This window comes from Lethenteron reissneri, chromosome 42 (assembly GCF_015708825.2).
Source record: "Lethenteron reissneri isolate LAM-NWPU_2019-01 chromosome 42, ASM1570882v1, whole genome shotgun sequence".
In the NCBI taxonomy this organism is placed as follows: Eukaryota; Metazoa; Chordata; class Hyperoartia; order Petromyzontiformes; family Petromyzontidae; genus Lethenteron; species Lethenteron reissneri.
In genome coordinates this window covers 7,102,545-7,122,764 of record NC_083820.1, presented here as the reverse complement: position 1 = coordinate 7,122,764, position 20,220 = coordinate 7,102,545, and the positions used below count along the sequence as shown (strand labels likewise).

The 20,220-nt window shown below is 45.3% G+C and overlaps 1 protein-coding gene across 3 annotated transcripts in view; it reads left to right on the top strand.

Moving 5' to 3' along the window:
• Positions 1–8,929: 8,929 nt before the first annotated feature.
• LOC133352975 (protein argonaute-2-like) overlaps positions 8,930–20,220 on the top strand; it is a 28,070-nt gene continuing 16,779 nt past the window's right edge. For 2 of the 3 annotated variants that reach the window (XM_061569023.1, XM_061569022.1), the window contains exons 1-4: positions 8,930–9,167; positions 17,653–17,712; positions 18,214–18,308; positions 19,119–19,195. In XM_061569023.1, the coding sequence (XP_061425007.1) occupies positions 9,146–9,167; positions 17,653–17,712; positions 18,214–18,308; positions 19,119–19,195 (254 nt within the window). In that variant the 5' untranslated portion in view covers positions 8,930–9,145. The remainder of the gene's footprint in view (positions 9,168–17,652; positions 17,713–18,213; positions 18,309–19,118; positions 19,196–20,220) is intronic. The other variant, XM_061569024.1, reaches the window with a different exon arrangement.

The following is a 20,220-nucleotide window of genomic DNA, read 5'->3' as shown; positions in this document are numbered from 1 at the left end:
TTTTTATTATTTCCCTTCTACGTGACTTTACCGAAAGAACCAAGAAGATGAATCCCTACAGTCACAAAAGCTTTAAATCGAAATTTACTCTGTTGTCCTATATTGAAATGTTTGGCCAACTTCTTACGGCCTCGGAGCAATTGGCCACACATTGCTTTTGGAAGCAAGTTTCCCAGTTGCATTCAGATGTTCAGACACTTGCCCAGAAGTTATTTATGTTGTATGTTATAAACAGCTACGGTTGATCTAACTTTCAATACAAGTCTCGTGGTTGAATTTGTATGCTCAAAAACTCGTGTGCTTAAAATTTGTGGTTTAAAAATAATTCCTAATTCACATTACGTAGAGAAGTGGAATTACAAAATGTCACGCTTAGGTTTAAGTGTTTTTGGAGAAATGGACATGAATTGCACATGTGCCTGTTTTCCATTGCCCTTGTCACATTTTTATTCAACAAATACATGCGTTTTCAGCCACTTGTAAAGCCTCTGCTGGTTGAAGGCATCCCCACACGGCATCTGCAATGGAGGTAGTTTAACCAGTCAAGCATGCTGGCTAGTGTGGGGGGGGGGGGGTGAAAAGTGAGGAATGGGACCAGTTCAGATATGCAAATTTAAATATTTTGTTTTTGATATCGGGATGAAGGCCCATTGAGCCGGCAAACTCAAGTGCTACCCCCGAGGGATGGACGGGAGTGAAGGGGAACCTGAATGGCACAACGTTTCAATTACTTCCCACTCATGAGATCCCTGGCCAGGAATCGAACTCAGGCGTGTGGGGGTTTATAGTGCGGTGTGCTTCAACACCGACTAGACCACCAAACTTGCTTTATAACACGGATACACTCATCAGATCAACTGTTTTTATTTGGAAGTGCGGACTCACGGCAACCTATGTGAGCATACACAAACAGACATCTGTAAAATATTGTGCATTTGCAAAGTGGATCAATGTGATCGCATCTCAAGTCACCGTACAAATGGTTGCTTGGGAGTTGGCAGATAATACGTATTTCCATCAAGATTAGCACGGTTGGCTATGTACGGTGCAAAAGAAGTTCTACATTATATCGAAGGTGGTTTTTAAAGTTTTTTTTTTTACAGTGAATGCAAGAATGTATGTTTCGGCTTCAATATGCTGTCGTTTAATTTTCTTTTACCAGTAAAGCCTGGCCGAGTTTCCACTTTTAGGAGGGTCCAGCTATTTTAATTTCAAGGAGTGTGTTTGGCTTCAGGGTCCAGTTGTGTCATGGTCAGCACACTGGACTTGCAATCCAGGACCACCGGTTCAATTTAATTTCCTGGCACAGCAGTTTAAAACCATGGGGAAAGTTGATTAAATCCGCCCCACTGCATTCGGTCCACCCAGGAAAATAAATACGTTCACCACAGTCGATCGGCAGGCTGGGTGTGGTGGTGTGAAGTGTGTTTAGTCCAAACTCTTCTGAGACATCTGTCCAGTGTGTAAGAGTATGCCAAGATACCCCTACTAGAGTAGAGGTTGTTTTCTGAAGCTGATTATAGTGAAGGCTCCTTCTGCCAACGATGGCGTGAGCAAGCAGTTGCAGGGCCTGCACCTTTACATTTACGCTACAATATGAGATCTTTACCAGTGGCAAAATATAGTAATAGGTTTTTACCCTTTCAACTGGTACAAAGGTGTCAGTTTTTGTACCAGTTGAAAGGGTAAAAACCTATTACTATATTTACGCTACAAGTTCAAGGAGCAGGAGAAACCCCATCATGCACGAGGTTGAGGTTTACGTAAGATTCCACTCGAGGTTTACAAACCCACTTGGGGATGTCGTCTCGTGTCGTGGTGGCGTTAGCCCCGCGGGTTTGGAACTTGCACAGATCAAGGGTGGCACAGTCGGGTTTTTTACAATCGGGTTTAATTGTCTTTTTATATTAAACCCGATCATCTGAGATTGGGAGAAATCCGGTTTAATTGGTTCTAATTGCAGAACCGCACTTCGCCAACTTCTCAACGATGGGCTTCATCCATTCCAAGCTAAGGAACTCAACGGTGCCCACGATTGTGGAGAAGCTCGTGTTCATCAAGACCAACCTGCCGCATTCTACGGCTACCCCGTGCCTGATGGCCCAGAGTACGATAGCAGCACCGACGAGGAAGCAGCCTACGCCTATCAGAGTTTCGTATTCATTAAACCAGGTTTTAATTCCCTGAAATCGGGTTTAATTGTATTAATCGGGTTTTTTCCACCCCATGCCACAGATAACCGACGTGATCCATCGACCCTTGCTTTCAGAGCCCTGCATCACAAGGGTGCAGTCACATCGCTGTCGACCCCTTATCGGTAACTACCTTATTACAGACCAATTCAGACCTGATTGGGCGCCCCGTGCCCGTATCGATCTCAACGTTCATCCTACAAAGTCCCATCACGAGAGAGACCCAAATAAAGACAAAATATTTGTGCCCGTATTGAAACGGCTGCAAGCCGTATGGACCTTAAAACTCAATTTCCCTGTAAAATAATACGGGTAAAAACCTTATGGGTTGACATGTATGCAATCACCACCGCCCGTGTATTAATTTGCTAGCGGATTAAAGTTGCAGGTTAATGTACATTTCAGTTTCAACTTTGCAATGTTTTAAACAAAAAAAATGTTATATCTGCCGCTTTACTGTAAGCGCATTTGAAGAATAACTTTAAACTTGTAACGAACGAACGAGGAACCACGTCCATGCGGGACAGGCCGCAACCACGTGGTGATCGGGCCGGAAAACGTTTCCCTCCAAACCTTTGCGGTAAGTTCACCAATATCAAGGTGTTTGTGTTTAATTCGTGAGTTTATATTCAGGGAGACAAACCCAGGCGTGTGAAGGAGGCACATTGTTTTCCCATGCAGATTGGGAGGGAGTTGGGGGGTGCAATCTCGCACATCTCTCCCGTGATCCACAAACCCTTGCTTCCATACGGTGGTCAAAATCCCAGGCGCGTGCCAATTAAAGCCAATTAGGATCGTTGACTCTTCTGTATTAAAGCTCTATCGCTGTTGCGCACCGGAAGCATTACGATGGCACGTGTCGCCGATTCACACGACTGATTATTTATTAGCAACGAGAACCGCTCGCGGAATTGCGCGTCGTATAATTTTAAGAGCGATTCGCAAGCGATGTGGATTTATTACTATTCGTTTTGCCACATTTGACGGTGTTTTATATTTTACTAGGTTAGCGATCGCATTGTACGCGGCGTGGTCTTTGAAAAGTGGTAATAAACGATGCCTCCCGGAAACAGGTTTCAAATGAACGTTGCTTATTCCAGATCGACATTTTTAATATATAGGGCGCTTAAAAAAATATCAAACACTTACATGGGACTATTTTTAATGTAAAAAGTACGGATAATACGATGCTAACAAAACAAACGTATGTTAATAGCTTCAAAAAGGCAAGTCTCGACTTGTTCGCCATCATTGTCAACACACGCCTGGAATCTTCTCCGAAGCCCGGAGGCACATCGTGGTATTGTTGCAAATTCTCATAAGTCTTAACATTAATTTTAAAGCACCCTGTATATATTAAAAAACAACAACTTGTAAATCCACCGCAGCACACACGGTCTTCCAACATTTAGCGGTGCTATTTATCGATTAGTCTTACGGACTTGCCACTTTCATCTTGTGTGATAGCGAACGTCGGCCAAGAGGGGGGCCCAAAACGCGTGGCCACGGCGAGTGGGGGGGGGCCCTCCAAATGCGGCCTCGTACAGACACCGAACCTGTAACCCCACGGAAAACGCGACGGTCCAAATCAAACTATGTATACCAAAACAATTCCGACGAGATGCCAAGCTCTTCTTGGTTCTTTCGGTAAAGTCACGTAGAAGGGAAGTAATAAAATAATAAAAATTAAACATAATAAAAATAAAATAATAATAAAATGTTTATTTTTATTATTTCATTACTTCCCTTCTACGTGACTTTACCGAAAGAACCAAGAAGATGAATCCCTGCAGTCACGAAAGCTTTAAATCGAAGAAAAAAAATGCTAAGCTCTTTATAAAAAAAAAATTACCGTTGAAAATAACAAAAAATGTAAGAGGCGGCCAGAGGTGCAATCCCCACCAATCTAGGGGGAAGCCCATCGTAGACCCGAACCCTCTCGTTACTCTCGCATCGTGGGGGCCCCCCCCCCAGGGCTCACGTGGCGGCGGAGACGAACTCCTCCCGGCGGCGAGGGCACGAAGGCCGGGCACGCCGGGGCCAGGCGAGGCCGTGGGATGAGGTTTGGGGGGGGGAACTCGCACCCGATTGCGGAGGCCTTACTCCCCGAATGGTGGGAGCCGAGGTTTGTCAAGTTTTAAAACCAACGTCCGTGGAACGCCTCTCTCGTTTTTGCTGGACCTCGGCCAAAACTCAGCAAATATTGAGAAGAGGCCAAATGAAACAATTAGGGTTAGAACGAGCAAAAAGCTCGGAGGCCAACGGGGAGTGGCGGTGTTGGGGCCTGACACGGCGCCTTATATAGGCGGGAGGGGAGGGGGCGTACCCTGGAAGGTGAATACACCACGCACACCACGCCCCCGAACGTGAATGTACTACGCTACATAAAGACGCTATGCGCCCCGGAACGTGAATGTACTACGCTACATAAAGACGATATGCGCCCCAGAACGTGAATGTACTACGCTACATAAAGACGATATGCGCCCCGGAACCTGAATGTACTACGCCACGTTGTAGCTGGAAGCGCCCCAAAACGTGGATGCACCGCGCCCTATAATAAAGGGGAATCTAGATTTGAAGTTTTTATGACTGCAGGGATCCATACTCTTTGGTTCTTTCGATCAAGTCACGTAGGTATAATTAAATTATATTGTTTTATTTTATACCGACGTGACTTTACCGAAAGAACCAGAGTAATAAATGAGAAATGCGCCCCGGAACGTGAATGTATTACGCCATAGAAAAAAATACGATGTACGCCCCGGAACGTGAATGTACTACGCCACGTATGAGCTGTAAGCGCCCCGGAACGTGAATGTACTACGCCACGTATGAGCTGTAAGCGCCCCAGAACGTGAATGTACTACGCCCTGTCGGCGAGACGCGCGCCCTGGAACGTGGATAAAAGTACCCATGCCTCATTAATCACTTTTTGGCACGTGGCTTCTTGTTCATTTTATTTTACAGTGCAGCACATTTTCCGAAGCCTTTGATACAGTCGACCACAACACACTGCTTAGTAAACTATGTTGCCTCCGTTTCTCCAAACACGCAGTGGAATGGTTTAAAAAATGACCTCTCTTCTCGCACCCAAACTGTATTCATAGATGGCTGGAGGTCAAACAGTGTTAAGATAACAAAAGGGGTTCCACAGGGTTCCATCCTCGCCCCCTCTTGTTCTCTCTTCATGTCAATGACTTGGGAACTGACCTGGGTCATTCCAGGGTAAATCTATTTGCAGATGACACCATACTGATTACTGCTGGCCGCTCTCCGGATGACGTGATCGCTACGTTCCCGGGTGATTTCAACAAACTACAGTATCAGCTAGTTGCTCTTAAACTAGTCCTGGAATACCTCCAAAACCGAGGTGCAATGCTTCTCACCAGGACTAAAGCAGGAGGTAATTTTTCCCCAATTACATTCCTTAAATAAGTATCAAATAGAGCAAGTCAATATATATATAAGTATATGGGGTCATCTTTGATTCAAAACTTAATTTTCAAGATCACATTGATTATATTGGTAAAAAGACAAAATAAAAAATTGGTGTTCTGTATCGACACAAGCATGTTCCGTTTGGAATTGATAAAAGCTACCATACTTCCTCTAGTTGATTACTGTGACATATATAAATCAGCCCCCAGTACTGTACTGAAGAAGCTTAACTAAATGTATCACTCGGCCTTAAGATTTGCATTGAACTGCCCATATAGGAACTACCCCTGCGATCTCTACATTGGGTCATCGACAACAGGCCTGATGCAGCGCGTCTCCTTCATACATCGAAAATATGGTGCCATTGTGGCCAGGAAACACGAGCTATGTTCAAGTTCATTTATTAGGTATAGCCCTGTGAGCCATTCGGCTCTTGAATCGGGTGCAACCGCAACAAGCAAAAAACAAAAACATAACAAAAAACATATTAAAAACAAACAAAAACATCTTAACCATATAATGTACCATATTGCAAACCCAGAGAGACACAAACAGATGCACGAATACACATAGAGACCCATCGAGAGACCCGTAGAGATCGATAAAAGACGAACCACACGAATACGATTGTGTCCATGCCACCCAAACTATGAACCGTATAGCAGAGGTCGCAACCGGGTACCCGATACCCGTACCCTACCCGGCTACCCGTACCCGGCCGGGTACGGGTATCCGTTTGCGACCCTGGTGCGGCCGGGTACGGGTACGGGTAGACCGTGAGTCACCAGTGAGTAACCGTTTGTCACTCATTTCGGATAGGGTACGGGTATGGGTAGGGAACGGGTACCCGTACCCGGCCGGGTACGGGTACCCATTTGCGACCCTGGTGCGGCCGGGCACGGGTAAGGAATCAAAACCCGTTTGCGACCTCTGCCGTGTAGATAGCGAAACTACGACGCAGGCTCACTGCTGACATCCTCTCGTCGTGACCAGCAGCAGACATTGGCATGGAGCTCCTATACTTATTGCTTCCATCACAAGCATGAATAACAACAGTGAACACCCAGGCATTGCATTGAACTTTCTTCCAGGTCCGCACGTGGTTCCTTATAACAAGGTGTAATACAGGGCACCTACATTTATTAGGGTATTGGGATGACAGAGAGGTTGGGTCCCACTGCGCTAGAGTTTAGAGCGAATGCAAAGTATCTTGTGTTTGCACCTCCGGTTAGCACGGTTAGCTACGTACGGTGCGAAAGAAGTTCAACATACAACTTAAGAAACAAGGATGAGTCTCATTTACAAGAGTGACCCGGGCCACCAACATTACAAAAGAAAAAAAACCTGAAAAACAAGTACAAGAAAACAATGCAAACAAAAATCTGTAAATCACCGGTCGAAAACAAACGCGTTCCAGCAGAAATTGTAAAGACTGTAATGTACAAACACAGTAAACTTATGGCGGGACCCCGGGGTCCCGAATAAACGTAAGTCAAAATCGTAATCAATGAAATTTTTATTTAAAGTTTTCGTGACTGCAGGGATTCATATTCTTGGTTCTTCAGCTAAAGTCATGTAGAAGGGAAATAATGAAATAATATAAGTAAAAGTATACGCGCTATTTTATTATTTATATTATTACAAAACAAAATAAATATATTTATATCATTTTATTATTTCCCTTCTACGTCACTTTACCGAAAGAACCAATAATACGTAATCAATTAATTTATGGCGAATCCGTCCCACTGCGCACATCAACGCGCGGATCATTCTTCTGCTGTCATGTCGTGTCCAAGCGCAGCAGCAGCGAAGACGAATGCGCCGAAGAGCTGAACAAGCGAATGCACTCCATGCTCGGGTATGGGCAGGATCATAAGTCTTTTCCAAAGCTGCCCAAACTGCCCATACGACTTAAATCCTTTATTTGTCATCACGGAATGCATAATACAGTGAAACTGCTCTCTTATCTTCATTATTATTTGTGACCAACCAATGTCAGCAGCCAGGATCAATCGATGACAATCCTATTACCTGCAGATATTTAACAGCGTTGCACCGTTAATTCCTCCTGTTTGATAATACTTCTCTTGTCCTATGCATCTGTGCAGATTATTATTATTTTTTGCGGTTAAGCCATAGTCCCCACATTAAAAGAGCAAAGTTTTTGTTTATATATTAAAAAAAATGTTTACGCGAGAGCTGGGGGCTTATGGGACCCCGGGGTCCCCCCATAAGGTTCATATATGTTTTATTCAATTGAATACATTTCCAGTTACATATATTATGTTAAGAGTATGTGCTTAAAAAACGACATCTTCCAGATTTTTTTCGATTTAAAGCTTTCGTGACTGCAGGGATTCATCTTCTTGGTTCTTTCGGTAAAGTCACATAGACCAGACCTGGTTTTCACCTGAGGACGGTTGCTTGCGTTGTGGCCGAAACGTGAGAATTATTTTATTATGTTTTATTTTTATTATTTTATTACTTCCCTTCTACGTGACTTTACCGAAATAACCAAGAAGATCTTCCAGATTATTAGACGCACTTTTCACCCCCTGTGTTTTGAATAAAAAGTTTTGTGGTGTATCTTACCTTACGGGATAAACACACGCTTCGGTGACGCTGCTGCTGCTGCGTTGGCTGTGATGCACAAGCACAATTGACGATACAACTCAGAAAATTCGCGTCAATATGACTGTGTGTGGCCTGAAAGAAAACTCACACGCACTCACATGTCCACTTTACACACACACACACAACTCAACATATTCGTCATTAACACTGTAGCCTTAAAAGACAAAAACGTATATAACAGGCGACGTTTCGATCAATGGCCCTTCTTCATAGCACATGCCTAATGTGTTAAAGTTTCTGGCGAATTTGTTAAAGTTGTTCTGTTTGTCACTTTCAGAACGCGTTTAATAAACCCGTGGGCACGGTAAAGTGCAATACGTGTAAAGACACGAAATGAAGATCATCTTTGGCTTGTGTAAATATGTAGGGATCTCCATGACCGCTTTAATTAAACACAAACGATTGCCTAATCTCTTGGGCAAATGCAAAGAGGGGAGTGAATCATTAAAATTAATAAATAACAGCGTGTGGCACGCAACAAGACGCGCATATAAATTAACATAATTTCGCACGTTCCGCGCACATCGATTGGCTTAGGCGGGGCCCACGTGCTCATGAATTATTAATCGCATTCATGCAAAATTCATGAGCCCCAGCGTGGAGCTCCACCGTGGAGCTCATGAATAATGAATTAGAAGCGGGGGCTTTGCCATCCGGGCCAGCCATGCCTCGCTGTGGCGCTTGACCATTATTAACACAAGCGGCGAAGAGCGAGAAGGAACGAGACGGAGAGGGGCCCCCCGACCCGCGGAAACAGCGAAGCTAGAACCAGTACGGAATAAGCTGAAGACGACGTTGATTTTGGGTTTTTTATTTTATATATTTTTTATTTCCTCCTTGTTGTTGGGCAGAGTGCGCTGGCTGCCTGCGCGACCATGTTCCGGCCTATGGAAATCGGTGAGGACGTTTAAAGGGACGGCTCGGGCAAGTGGTAGAGTCACTCGTAGAAGTAGACCCCCCCCCCCACCCAATGCTCCCCACGTTTTGACGTCTCCCAATTCACCTTTGTCGTTGGGCTTTGGTTGATCTACTGCTGGATAGAAATCAACCAAAGTCATAATTTAATTAAAGCCAAATTCCAGCAGCGCGTGCCATCTACACGTATTTGTATGTCAACCAAACCAAACCGCTCTTGTTAGATATACCGTTAAAGCCATTGGCTTTGAATTAAGGTAATTATTGATTGGCACGACCCATTCATTCATCATCATTATTATCGGCCATTGCCACACCACTGCTGGATGAAAGCATCTCCCCCCCCCCATCTCTCACGTAAACTGCGACGTTTCGAGCAATTCGCCTAGGCAATAGCACGGGATACAACACGAGCTTATTTGGGCTCATCATCTCCCACGGTAGACGCTCTCTCGGAGTCCCGACTGTGGAGAGTTGTTGGCTCTTGATATTTTTCACCTTCCAATGTCCTGGTTTTTTGCGCTTAATTTTCGGATCGTTGTGTTCCTGGGTGTTTTGTATTCGCTGTGGTCGTCGCGTACGAAAATTGCTGCTTTTTGTCGACCCACTGCTAGATGAAGGCCCTCCCAGTGTGGGTTTTTAGGGGCCGAGGGTTATTTGAACATACTTCACCACGCTGGTCCATGGGGGTTTGTGATAGCGAAGACTAACACTACCCGATAAGAAAAATAACCACGCAACTGGCTAACATTAAGCATGTCCCTTCCTAAAAGGGAGTGTTTTAGTCTCAAATTTGAGACTGTAGATCCGCTTTGAATGTCTCATACCAACCCGTGAGGTTTGCCAAATATCTTGAGCAGGAACCGCTTGGAAACGAGTCTTGAGACTTCACAAATTATTCGTTTCGTAGGATACTCACCTTGAATATTTAGAATAACCGCGCTGTTTATGTCACGGTGGCAGTGTTTTATTAAGCACCCAGTGGTTAGAGTACAGGTGCTTTCATTGTTAAATATTCCCACGATGTTCAGAAGCCATAGGTTTACTGGCGGATAACAGACATTAAACCGGTGCCCTATGTTACAAGTGTGTGTATGTCACCGCCCTATGTAAGTTTATATCCACGGCATGGAGGCTTGGCACTGTACATAAAAAGCACACTTGTGTACGTTACAGTACGCAATGCGATATCGTCCAGTGTAATGGAATTACCGTACTCGATTTAAATTGTTAAATCGCCCCCCAATAAGTGTTGCGTAGAAGTCATCGGGGTTGCATGATGTGTTTATCACAGGTGGTCTGGATGGAATGAATGAAAATACCACAAACATTGTTCCATCCAGTTGCACCAATACTAACGCCATTTTAAAAGTTCCTGGATGTAGGTGGGCTTCAGTGTATTGGGTTTTTTCGTGGTTGCCTATTTGGTTAATTTGTTTTTCAGGTTTCTCAGTTTAAGGCAATGCAGTCATTCTCAAAACTCACCAGTGGATGAGAGCTCCCCCCTCCTCCCACGAAACGTGGGTTATGGCGTTTTGTTTACGATACGTCACGCTGGCCAATTCAGGTTGATGGTGCAAGGAATGAGGATTCGGAAGGGCAAGGGGCCGGTGTTGATGATATAATCGGCCACTGATGTTAGCCGTGAGTCTGTGACGGGCGAATTACGTGCCGCGTAGGACAACGTATTGTTGAGGCGAGGAATTGTGAATAAGAAATTCGCATTCAATTTTCAAACATGGTTGATGGTATGTTTGTTTTGTTTTATTGGCGACAATTGCAGCTCTCAGGAAATCTGAATGGAGGTTGTTTGTTTTGCTCTGTCCGGTATTGGAACCAAGTTACTCTTTAAACAAACAGCTGCCAATGTAGCAGCAACGGGGGGAGTTTGAAGGCGAGGGGATGCAAGTTAACTGGTGCTGTAAAAGTCACAGAGTGTTGCGGTCTCCATTCACTGAACTGGTAACTCAAGTTTGTCACTGGGTCACTTGTAATTACGGAGTGTAAACATAAACCACTACACTCCCCACAATATTCTGTTGTGTAATTTACAGTTCGGCGTATGATACGTTTCAATGCCAGCCAATGCCAGCCACTGGTATTGAAACACCGTAAAGTCACAATTTTGAGATGTATGGACCAATCTGGCCTGTTGGAGAGATGTGTGTATCATTGTGTACTAATACACGAGGCGTCTACAGCACCAGTCCGCACTGACCAGGTTGGTTACCACCGCCCAGATCTCATCAGCGGGGCCAATTGTCTCAAACGAACCCGTGTACGAAATAGGCGACGTTTCAGGCAATGCCCCCTTGGTCTCTTGTTAGGCAGGCGGGCAGGTTAGAGGCGCCTACCAGCCTCAAGAGGCTACTACTCGCCCGAGCCCCCCCCCCCACGCTGTGGCTATGGCGGCTCATTGTGACTTTAAAGGGGACGCGGTTGCGGCGTGCTGTGTCGCACTTGGCCACACGGATAGCTTCACCGTCTCCTCGAGTACAACTGGCGAGGGCATAGCGGGTGAATGATGTCCCCCGGGGCGACTCTTTCGGTGTTTTGGGTCGGCCGAGTTTGAGTTGGTGTGGCAACTTAAGGAGATTGCCTCCCGAGAGCGCGCGCCCGCGAGGCCCTAGCTGTTTTGCGAGAGCCTACGGTCTTGCCTAGCGCGGCTGCCGGGGAAGGGGGGAGGTGCCCCCGCCTGGGGAAGCAGGATGAGATGGGTGGGTGGGGTGTGTGGGTTCGGGGTCATTTAGTAATGTTTGAATCGTACATTTAATTTACGTTTCGTAGTGATTTCTCCGCTAAAATACAATCAGCGAGTGATGGAAATTCCACATGGTCTTGCGGCAGGCGTGATATCATGCATATAATGTTCACTGTTGACTTCTCGTATAATAGTGCACAGAATTTCATCCTGCAGGGGGCGATAAACGCGCAAAGGATGCAGTGCTCATGTTTGTTACCAATAAGCAACAACAAGGCCATTGGGATTTCTACTCTACAGGGGGCTTTAGTGCAGCAGATACTCAAACAAGGACACTTCTTACATTCCCCGTACTGTATTCCCTGGCCACAAACCGTGGCAGCCCTAGTTACAGTCCAGGCCACGGCTCAACGTGGTGAAGTATGGTCAGAATCGGATAACGTATTTGTTATTACTGGAGGAATCCGATGGGATACAAAGCAATGTTTTCACAGATGTCCAGTTGACAGTTTTGACAAGGCGTGGGGAGATGGTGGCTTTCCTCCAGCACTGGATTGACAAAGATCCGCGCCTTGTATGCCAATGTTTTGTTTTCCATATACATTTTAAAAGTCATACTGCAGTTTATGATACATATATCTTCTTGGCTGGGGTGGGGGGGGCCAAATACACCAGAGTTAGAACTTACAGCATACAGTCCAGACGTTAAAATACCATTAGCCTTTACACGCGCAGTACGTGTGCAACATTTATGAAGTGACTTTAATCCCGTGAACCATTAACGTGAACACAAAGTGTTTTAAGTGATTTACAACACACTACATTAGTTACTTGAGAGTAATTGTTGTACGGAATGCGGTACTCAGGTGTGCATATACGGTGCTGTATAGATATTACAGATATATTTTGATGATTGCGGATTCTATTTCAATTGATGTAAAGACAAATTGGTCATTATTTCAAAACACAATGCCCCGTATACGCCTGGGTAAGTAACACGCACATCGTACAATTCCTCTTTAAATCCAGGAATGGTCAAATTGATCCCATAAGTGTCCTCTCAGTTGAAGCCTCGATAATAGCATAGCACTAAACCTTACAACTAAACCAAACGGGACACTTCACGTGGAATTATTGCACATACAGCACATATGATCTCTCTTAATTACACACCAGACACAAAAAAACACATCAGCAAGCCCTAAGGATATAAAAGGAGTCTCTTTTCCCCCACCTCCTTATTGGGCTGCTTAACATCAAATAGTAAAGACCCCCGTTAAAGCCTTAACAGACTGTAGGGGCAAGTGCTGTTAGCGAGCACCTATGAAGGCTGGCACGGGATGGGGTGGGTGGCCAGCAACCACGCCCGGCCGCCTTTGTCTCCCCAGTGGTGATGTTTTACACACCGCCACCAGGTACTCATTTGAGGCTGAGTTGAGCTAGGGGAGGCCCAGGACCGGTTCAGATTATCGTCACCCGGTGGTGTTGGCCGGATGACGCTAACCGCAACACCACCGCTCCCCCATCACAACCACCACCACCAACCACACACACACTCTTGAGAAATCCTCCTGAACTGGCTTAGCCAGCTCGTGTCCCAAGCCGTCCCCCCCACGTGGCAGCATTGAGGGGATTCCACAGTTGTCGTTGAATCCTTGGTGCAGGCGCATGAGCACGGACGCACGTGTCAAAGGCATTCCTGAATTTAAACAAAAATATATATTTACATATTAACACGTAGGAGGCTTTCGCGACCAATATCCATAATAGAGGGTTTTTTTGGGCTCGGTCGCGTAAATGTTTTAATGTGTCGTTAAAATTGCCACGACCTGACAGCCAACGAGTAAGGGTTGTCACGTAAACAGAAAATGCCAATTCGTCACTAGTACAGCACATCGAGTTGTCTGTGTCGGGTGGTGGTGGGTTTCACGATACATTAATATATTTATGCGATCTAACCTTAAACGCCTCTTATATTTCAATCTTAATTTTGGAGCTTTCGTGACTGCAGGAATTGTTCTTTGGTTTTATCGGTAAAGTCACGTATAAAGATAAAATAATAAATTAAATAATAGCATACGACGTTTCGATTGCAACACAAGCAATCATCATCAGGTATATATGGGGCGGCACGGTGACGAGATGTTATTTACCTCGCCTGGTATACGGGCGGTTGTGGGTTCAGTCCAGACCCTGACGCCTGTATATTTGGAGTCTGCGAGTGTCTCTCTACCCATGGTCACGTGGATTTTTCTCAGGTTTTTTTCCTCCACATTAATGAACATGCGTTTAGAAGAGTATTTGGCTGCAATACATTTGCACTTTATAACCCACTTAATTGGGCTGTCATTTGCGGCCAAGTCGCTTTTGAAAACGAGCTACAGTATGTGGCTCAGTGGGTCTTACCTGGTAGAAAATAAAAAATAGTCGTTAATTGTTCAAACATGAATAGGTGCCACAGTTGCATTCCCTCCAATTAATTCTTTTTAAATAAAAACTTACACTCACATATTCACACTTTACACGCAAAAACTAAATATTCGTCATTAACACTGTGGATTCAAAAAAATATATATAATAGGCGAGGTTTCAGACAATGGCCTTTCTTCAAAGCACATGCGCACCGAGTAGTTGAAATAAATGCAGCAGTTAATAGATGGGTAATTCCAAGGTCACTTGCAAATGCGACTATCCTGGTCTCTTTGAGTTCTCACCTGGTTACACAAAACACTTGAAACGAAACACACTCGAACTAATAGTAACCATTTAAATTGTTGACTTTAGGAAAGTGTCACTGCTATAGAGTATAATATGGTTTCGTATTTTACCAGGTTTAAGTCCACTAAGCTATGTAGGTCTTTTTCAGACGGCACCTGGTGATCACAAATGAAAGCTCAACGAAGTGGGGTATGATCATGTGGACATTGATCGCAGCCAAACACTCCCAACACGCGTCGATTCTAAATGTGGAGGGAAAAACCGGAGGACCTGGAGAAAAATCCACACGACCACAGGGGTAGAGAGAGAGAGACACATGCAAACTCCAAATATACATGAGGCGTCAGGGTTGAGATCGAACCCACGACCTCCTGCATACCAGCTGAGTGATTTAACAACTCGCCACTGCAGTGCCCCAGTGCAATTTGGATTGAGAGAGGCTGGCAGAATCGGAGTCTCAAGGCATCTTTTCAGGATCCTCTTGCACTGGGATGTTTGGCCAATATTACCTAGCGAGTTGTTTAGCCAATGCTTAATGTGGGAGAAAATTCACCCATAAAAGGGCACGTCAATCAGCAGTGCCATCTCCTTGCAGCCTCACAGGCCCATGCCGACAATCACTGGCAAATCCCAGTGGGCAGTTTATTTGGGTCATTTTTTAGATGGATTGAAAGGACAATAGCTTTTAGAGTAATTATTGCGTGATATAAAAGCAAATTATATTTTAACAGGACAATCACTAACCAGGTTAAAGTCTGCTTCGCTTCCAAGACGTGTTGATATAGGGCGCGTTTAGAGTGATTTGGTCGGAGGCATTTTAATTGAGTAAAATGTGTACGTGTTATGTTCCCTAATTACATCAGGCACGCGATGCATTTTTGCGAAACCTGAATTGACCCGCGCGCTAGCTGCGGCGCTATTATTTTATTGATTCTTGCGTTGATGTAGGCTTAAAATAAAAGGTCAATAATTGACATCGGCCTTCCTCTAGATCGCCCACTCCCTACGCCCATGTGAATGCCCCCCACCCCGCTCGTGCATGTGCCACACTCACTCTTATATCAGTAAAAACAAGGTGAGGATTTGCACATTATCTTCATATAGTAAGGGAAACCTTTGTAAATATTGTAGGGGGGGAAACACGTTTAGATTCATTTTGGAGCAAACATAGTCACAGCAAAAAAACTGAACATTTCATAAATAATACACTCATCAGGATATAATGAGGTTTTTGGGCAATGGTAATTCTTAATGAATTAATGTTTTGAGTTTTTGGAAACCCACCTCTGGTCGAGTTTCGCACCAGACATGGGGATCTCATTTCGCTGGCCGTGGCTGCAAATTGTATCGGCTCCGGTCCTCGGGAGTGAAATCCAGTCCGTATTCTTTGTTTTTTTCGGTAAAGTCACGTAGGTTACCGAAAAACCAAAGAGTATGAATCCTTGCAGTCACGAAAGCTTCAAATCTAGAATCCAGTCCGTATGTTCCCCAGAGTCGGTCTGCTCCATTGACATGTAAATTGCTGAACATTTGTTAAATGTCCCTAATCCAACTGCAGCCTGCAGATAAAACGCAGGGGACGTCAAACAAGCACTGCCAGCTGCTAATTTGCACCGATGTGAAAAAAAAACCTTCACAACTGTTCGAAAGAGACATTGCCATTGTGATCCAGTTCCGTGGCCAAACTGGGAGATGTGCGTGACACGATAACGCTTATTAAATTGCACCTCTCTCGGCCCAATGCCTGTGAGAGACAAGGCTGTCGCTACGTGAATTTCACCGGAATGCGATACTGTACTGTATGGTTGATGCTTGTATGATGATGGGTTACATCCACTGACCAATTCTGTTGATGTGAAACTCTGGAGTGGAGTAATCTCTGGTCTCCATTGAAAAATACACATCTCAGTAGGTTTTCACGGAGTTTAAATAATGGTGACTTACCTATATATCTACTCACCCAGTCACATGCCGACTTATTTGCCTAATAACGTGTCTACACATAGAGCTACTTATTATGTCCTCGTCCACTTCTTTGCCTACATATCCACCTTTTAACCTACTTACCCATACACCTACTTGCCTACCCACTAACTTAAAACTTACCGACTCATCCACTTGCCAATCTTCCTACCGAATGATCAACTTGCATACCTATCTAACGAATCTTTACCCACCTAGATCCCCACCATTCTGCCTACCCATCCATATACCTACCTGCCCATATACCTGGATATCTAATATAGCTATTAACAATCTCACCCAAATATCTGCCTACCCACGTGCCCTACCCACTTACGTATCTACCCATACATATCGCTTCAGAAAAGATCTAGCTACCCAAAGCTCTGACCCACCGACCGACCCACTTGCCTACGACTTAACTGCCTACCCGTCCGCCTACCTATCCAATATAGCTGCCTACACATATACATAGATACGTAACGACCTGTTAACCCACCCACAATGAATATATCTGGGTGTTCATTGAATTTTTGTTACATTTCACGATTGTGTTGTTTTTTTCTTTTATAATTTGTAATCATCATCATTTTTATTTCAGCCAGTGTTCTATTTTTGGTTGCTGCATACACACACACACACACACATCCGATTGTCCGTGTCTTTGTTTTATGTTTGTATTGTGTCTCCTGCGTCATACGTGTTTTTTTATGTTCGTATTGTGTATCCTGCATCATATGCGTGTTTTTGTTTTATGTTTGTATTGTGTCTCCTGCGACATGCACGTGTTTTTATTTTATGTTCGTATTGTGTCTCCTGCGTCATACGCGTGTTTTTGTTTTACGCGCCTGTTTGTGTTTTCTGTGGCCGTGCTTGTTTTAGTTTTACACAAGTGTGTTTTACGCGTGTCTTTTCGTTTTATGTGTGTTTTGTTGGATTTCCGTGCGTGTTGATCGCACTCACGTGTGTTCCCTGGCGTGACTGTGCGCGCGTTTTCGTTTTCACGTGCGCTTGCTCCCGGCGTGATACGCGTGCGTTAGTTTTACGCGCGTGCGTGTGTTCTCTGTGTGGTTGTGCTCGTGCCAGCGGTGTGCCCTGCCAGCGATGTGGACGACGCTGAGCAGTCTTCCCACCGCCGTAGCAGCTGTATGTGTGCGCAGACCAAAGACGCACCGCTTTTTGTGACATCACATCCTTTTTCTTTTACGTTTCCTTTCATAGTGCATTGCACATCACCACGTTTACTTCATAAGCATCCTTGATTTTTATTCCATTACAGCATACACATATATATACACACTCTCTTTAATTGCTAGAAAAAAATTCTAAGATGTAACCCAAAGCAAATAACAACTGTCGCGTACCAAGCAGGGATTAATGTTTGCCGGGACTGTCTGAGTCGGTGACGCGTAAAAAAAATCCCACGCCCGGCACACCATGTCGAGTTCACCTCTCGCTTTAGCTGTGCCTGCGTCGCGTCACATGCGAGCCGAAAGATACCTGGTGAAAAATTAAGCCCTGCTTGGTATCGTAAGATTTTCGTCGCGGTTTGATTCTTAAAGCCGCGCGTCGCTGCGTTGTTACGTTTGCTCGTGTTCACGTGTGCTTGCGTGTTCGATCCGTGTGTGCGACGCGTGGACGTGCCAGCGGTGTGCTCACCGGTAGAGGAGTTCCAGCCGCCACTGCGGCCTAGCCTGGGCTCCCTGGGACGAACGATTCGCCTGCAGGCCAACTTCTTCCAGGTGGGTGGAGCCTTGCCCCCCGTGCCATCGAACGGTTACCCGTACCGTCATAGCCCTTTTTCGCTGGCAGGTACGTGCCGAGCCAGTGCCGGGCCCTCGCTGTGCATGTGGGTTTTCATTGGCTCTTATTCCGTGCCAAGCCAGAAACCAAACCACGACACGCTGGCCTCACAAGACCTGTGAATCCGGCTCCAGGGCCAGGGGTAAGGCTAATGACGACAGTGCGCCATGAGGACCACGGGGTCGCCTTGTAATCTCCGCGAGTCTTGACTCGTTCAATGTGTGTGACGTCAGTTGTAAGTCCCAGTTGTTCAGTGGAAAAGAGGTATCACAGCGGGTCTTCCCAAAGACCCGAGGAACGTCTCCCTGGTTTACCAGCCTACTCTTTTGTTCAAGAAAATTAAAGTTGTTACACGCCGCGGGAACCTGGTGATTGTTAAACATGTAGCACATGTCCCTCGTGACACAGAGCGTTGATAAAAATGAATCTTTAAAAATCTCGTGTGATTTGCGTCCCGAGAGTTTTTTTATTCGTTTAAAATAAAAATGGCATGCATCTGTGCTTGCGGTGTCTCGCACGACGGAATGGTGTGTGTACGTGCATTATGTGTGTGTACGACGCGACATACAGTGCACTCTGATAACCTGTTTGTGCATGGCGGTCAAGCATCTTAGCCACTACGCAGGACAGATGGTTCCTGCGCTGTAGAATGGATTTTTTATCGAACGACGGGATGGATGGATGGATGGACGGGTGCTCCGATCGTCACACTCTGATTGGCCGGTCTGTGCGGCTGTCTCTACTCTAAGGTGGATATCCCCAAGGGCTTCCTGCAGCACTACGAGGTGGAGGTGAAACCGGATAAGTGTCCACGCCGCGTGAACAGGTACGCGCTCGCTCGCGTACGCACGCCACTGCTGCCTGATGAGCATCGACGTAACGGGGCAGGCAACTACATACCTTACCTGTCAACCCCTTATCAGTGCCTACCTTATTGCAGACCAATTCAGACCTTATTGGTTACTCCGTGCCCATTATAAATCTCAAGGTTCATCCTACAAAGTCCCTATCACAAGGGAGAAACACAAACAAAGATGAACAAAAATGTGTCCGTATTGAAACGGCCGTACGCCTTATGGACCCGAAAACCGTACGGGTTGACAGGTATGCAACTCAACACGCTAAATATTATTACAATGCGCAGGATTTAGCAGCCAATGTTTCGCGATGCATGATTGAGTTGTTTTGTGTTGTGTCACGTGGCTGTCAAGCGGCCCAACAGAGCCAACGATTGAAATTGTCACGTGTAGAAAGCGTTTTTTTTTTTTACGGGCCAATTATAAACGTTGTTTCTGCTCCATGATAAGTTGGAAGAAAACATTTCACAACCAAACTTTGCAATTAGTTACTCATTGGATGTATCAGATACAATTCGATAGTAACTAAATTCTCTCTAATTGGTAACAAGATATCTAATTGTTATCTTATTGTCCTGCATAGGGTTATTTTCGGCTGGCGGGCAGTTGGGGTGCGGGGGGGGGAGGTTAGGGGTAGGGTCCCCTAAGCTCGACTACCACAGCTGTCTGAAATAGTTGAGACCCTTTGATATTCTGGAGCATTTAAGCTCACGTACTGCACAGGTTTTCCGCATTCTATGCGGGTTTCGCTTCGTGCGATTATCGCGTATGTGCGGCGAAACCTATTTGGACACAAAATTCGCTCTATGCGGTTTAAATTCTCTCCTTATGCAGCTGTGTGGTTGGACGTGGGGCTTGGTGGCGAGACGTTAACTCCCTCGGCTGGTATGTAAGAGGGCGTGGGTTCAATCTTTACCTTGACGCCTGCTGTATATTTGGAGTTTGCATGTTCTCCCCATTGTCGCGTGGATTTTTCTCTGGATCCTCCGGTTTT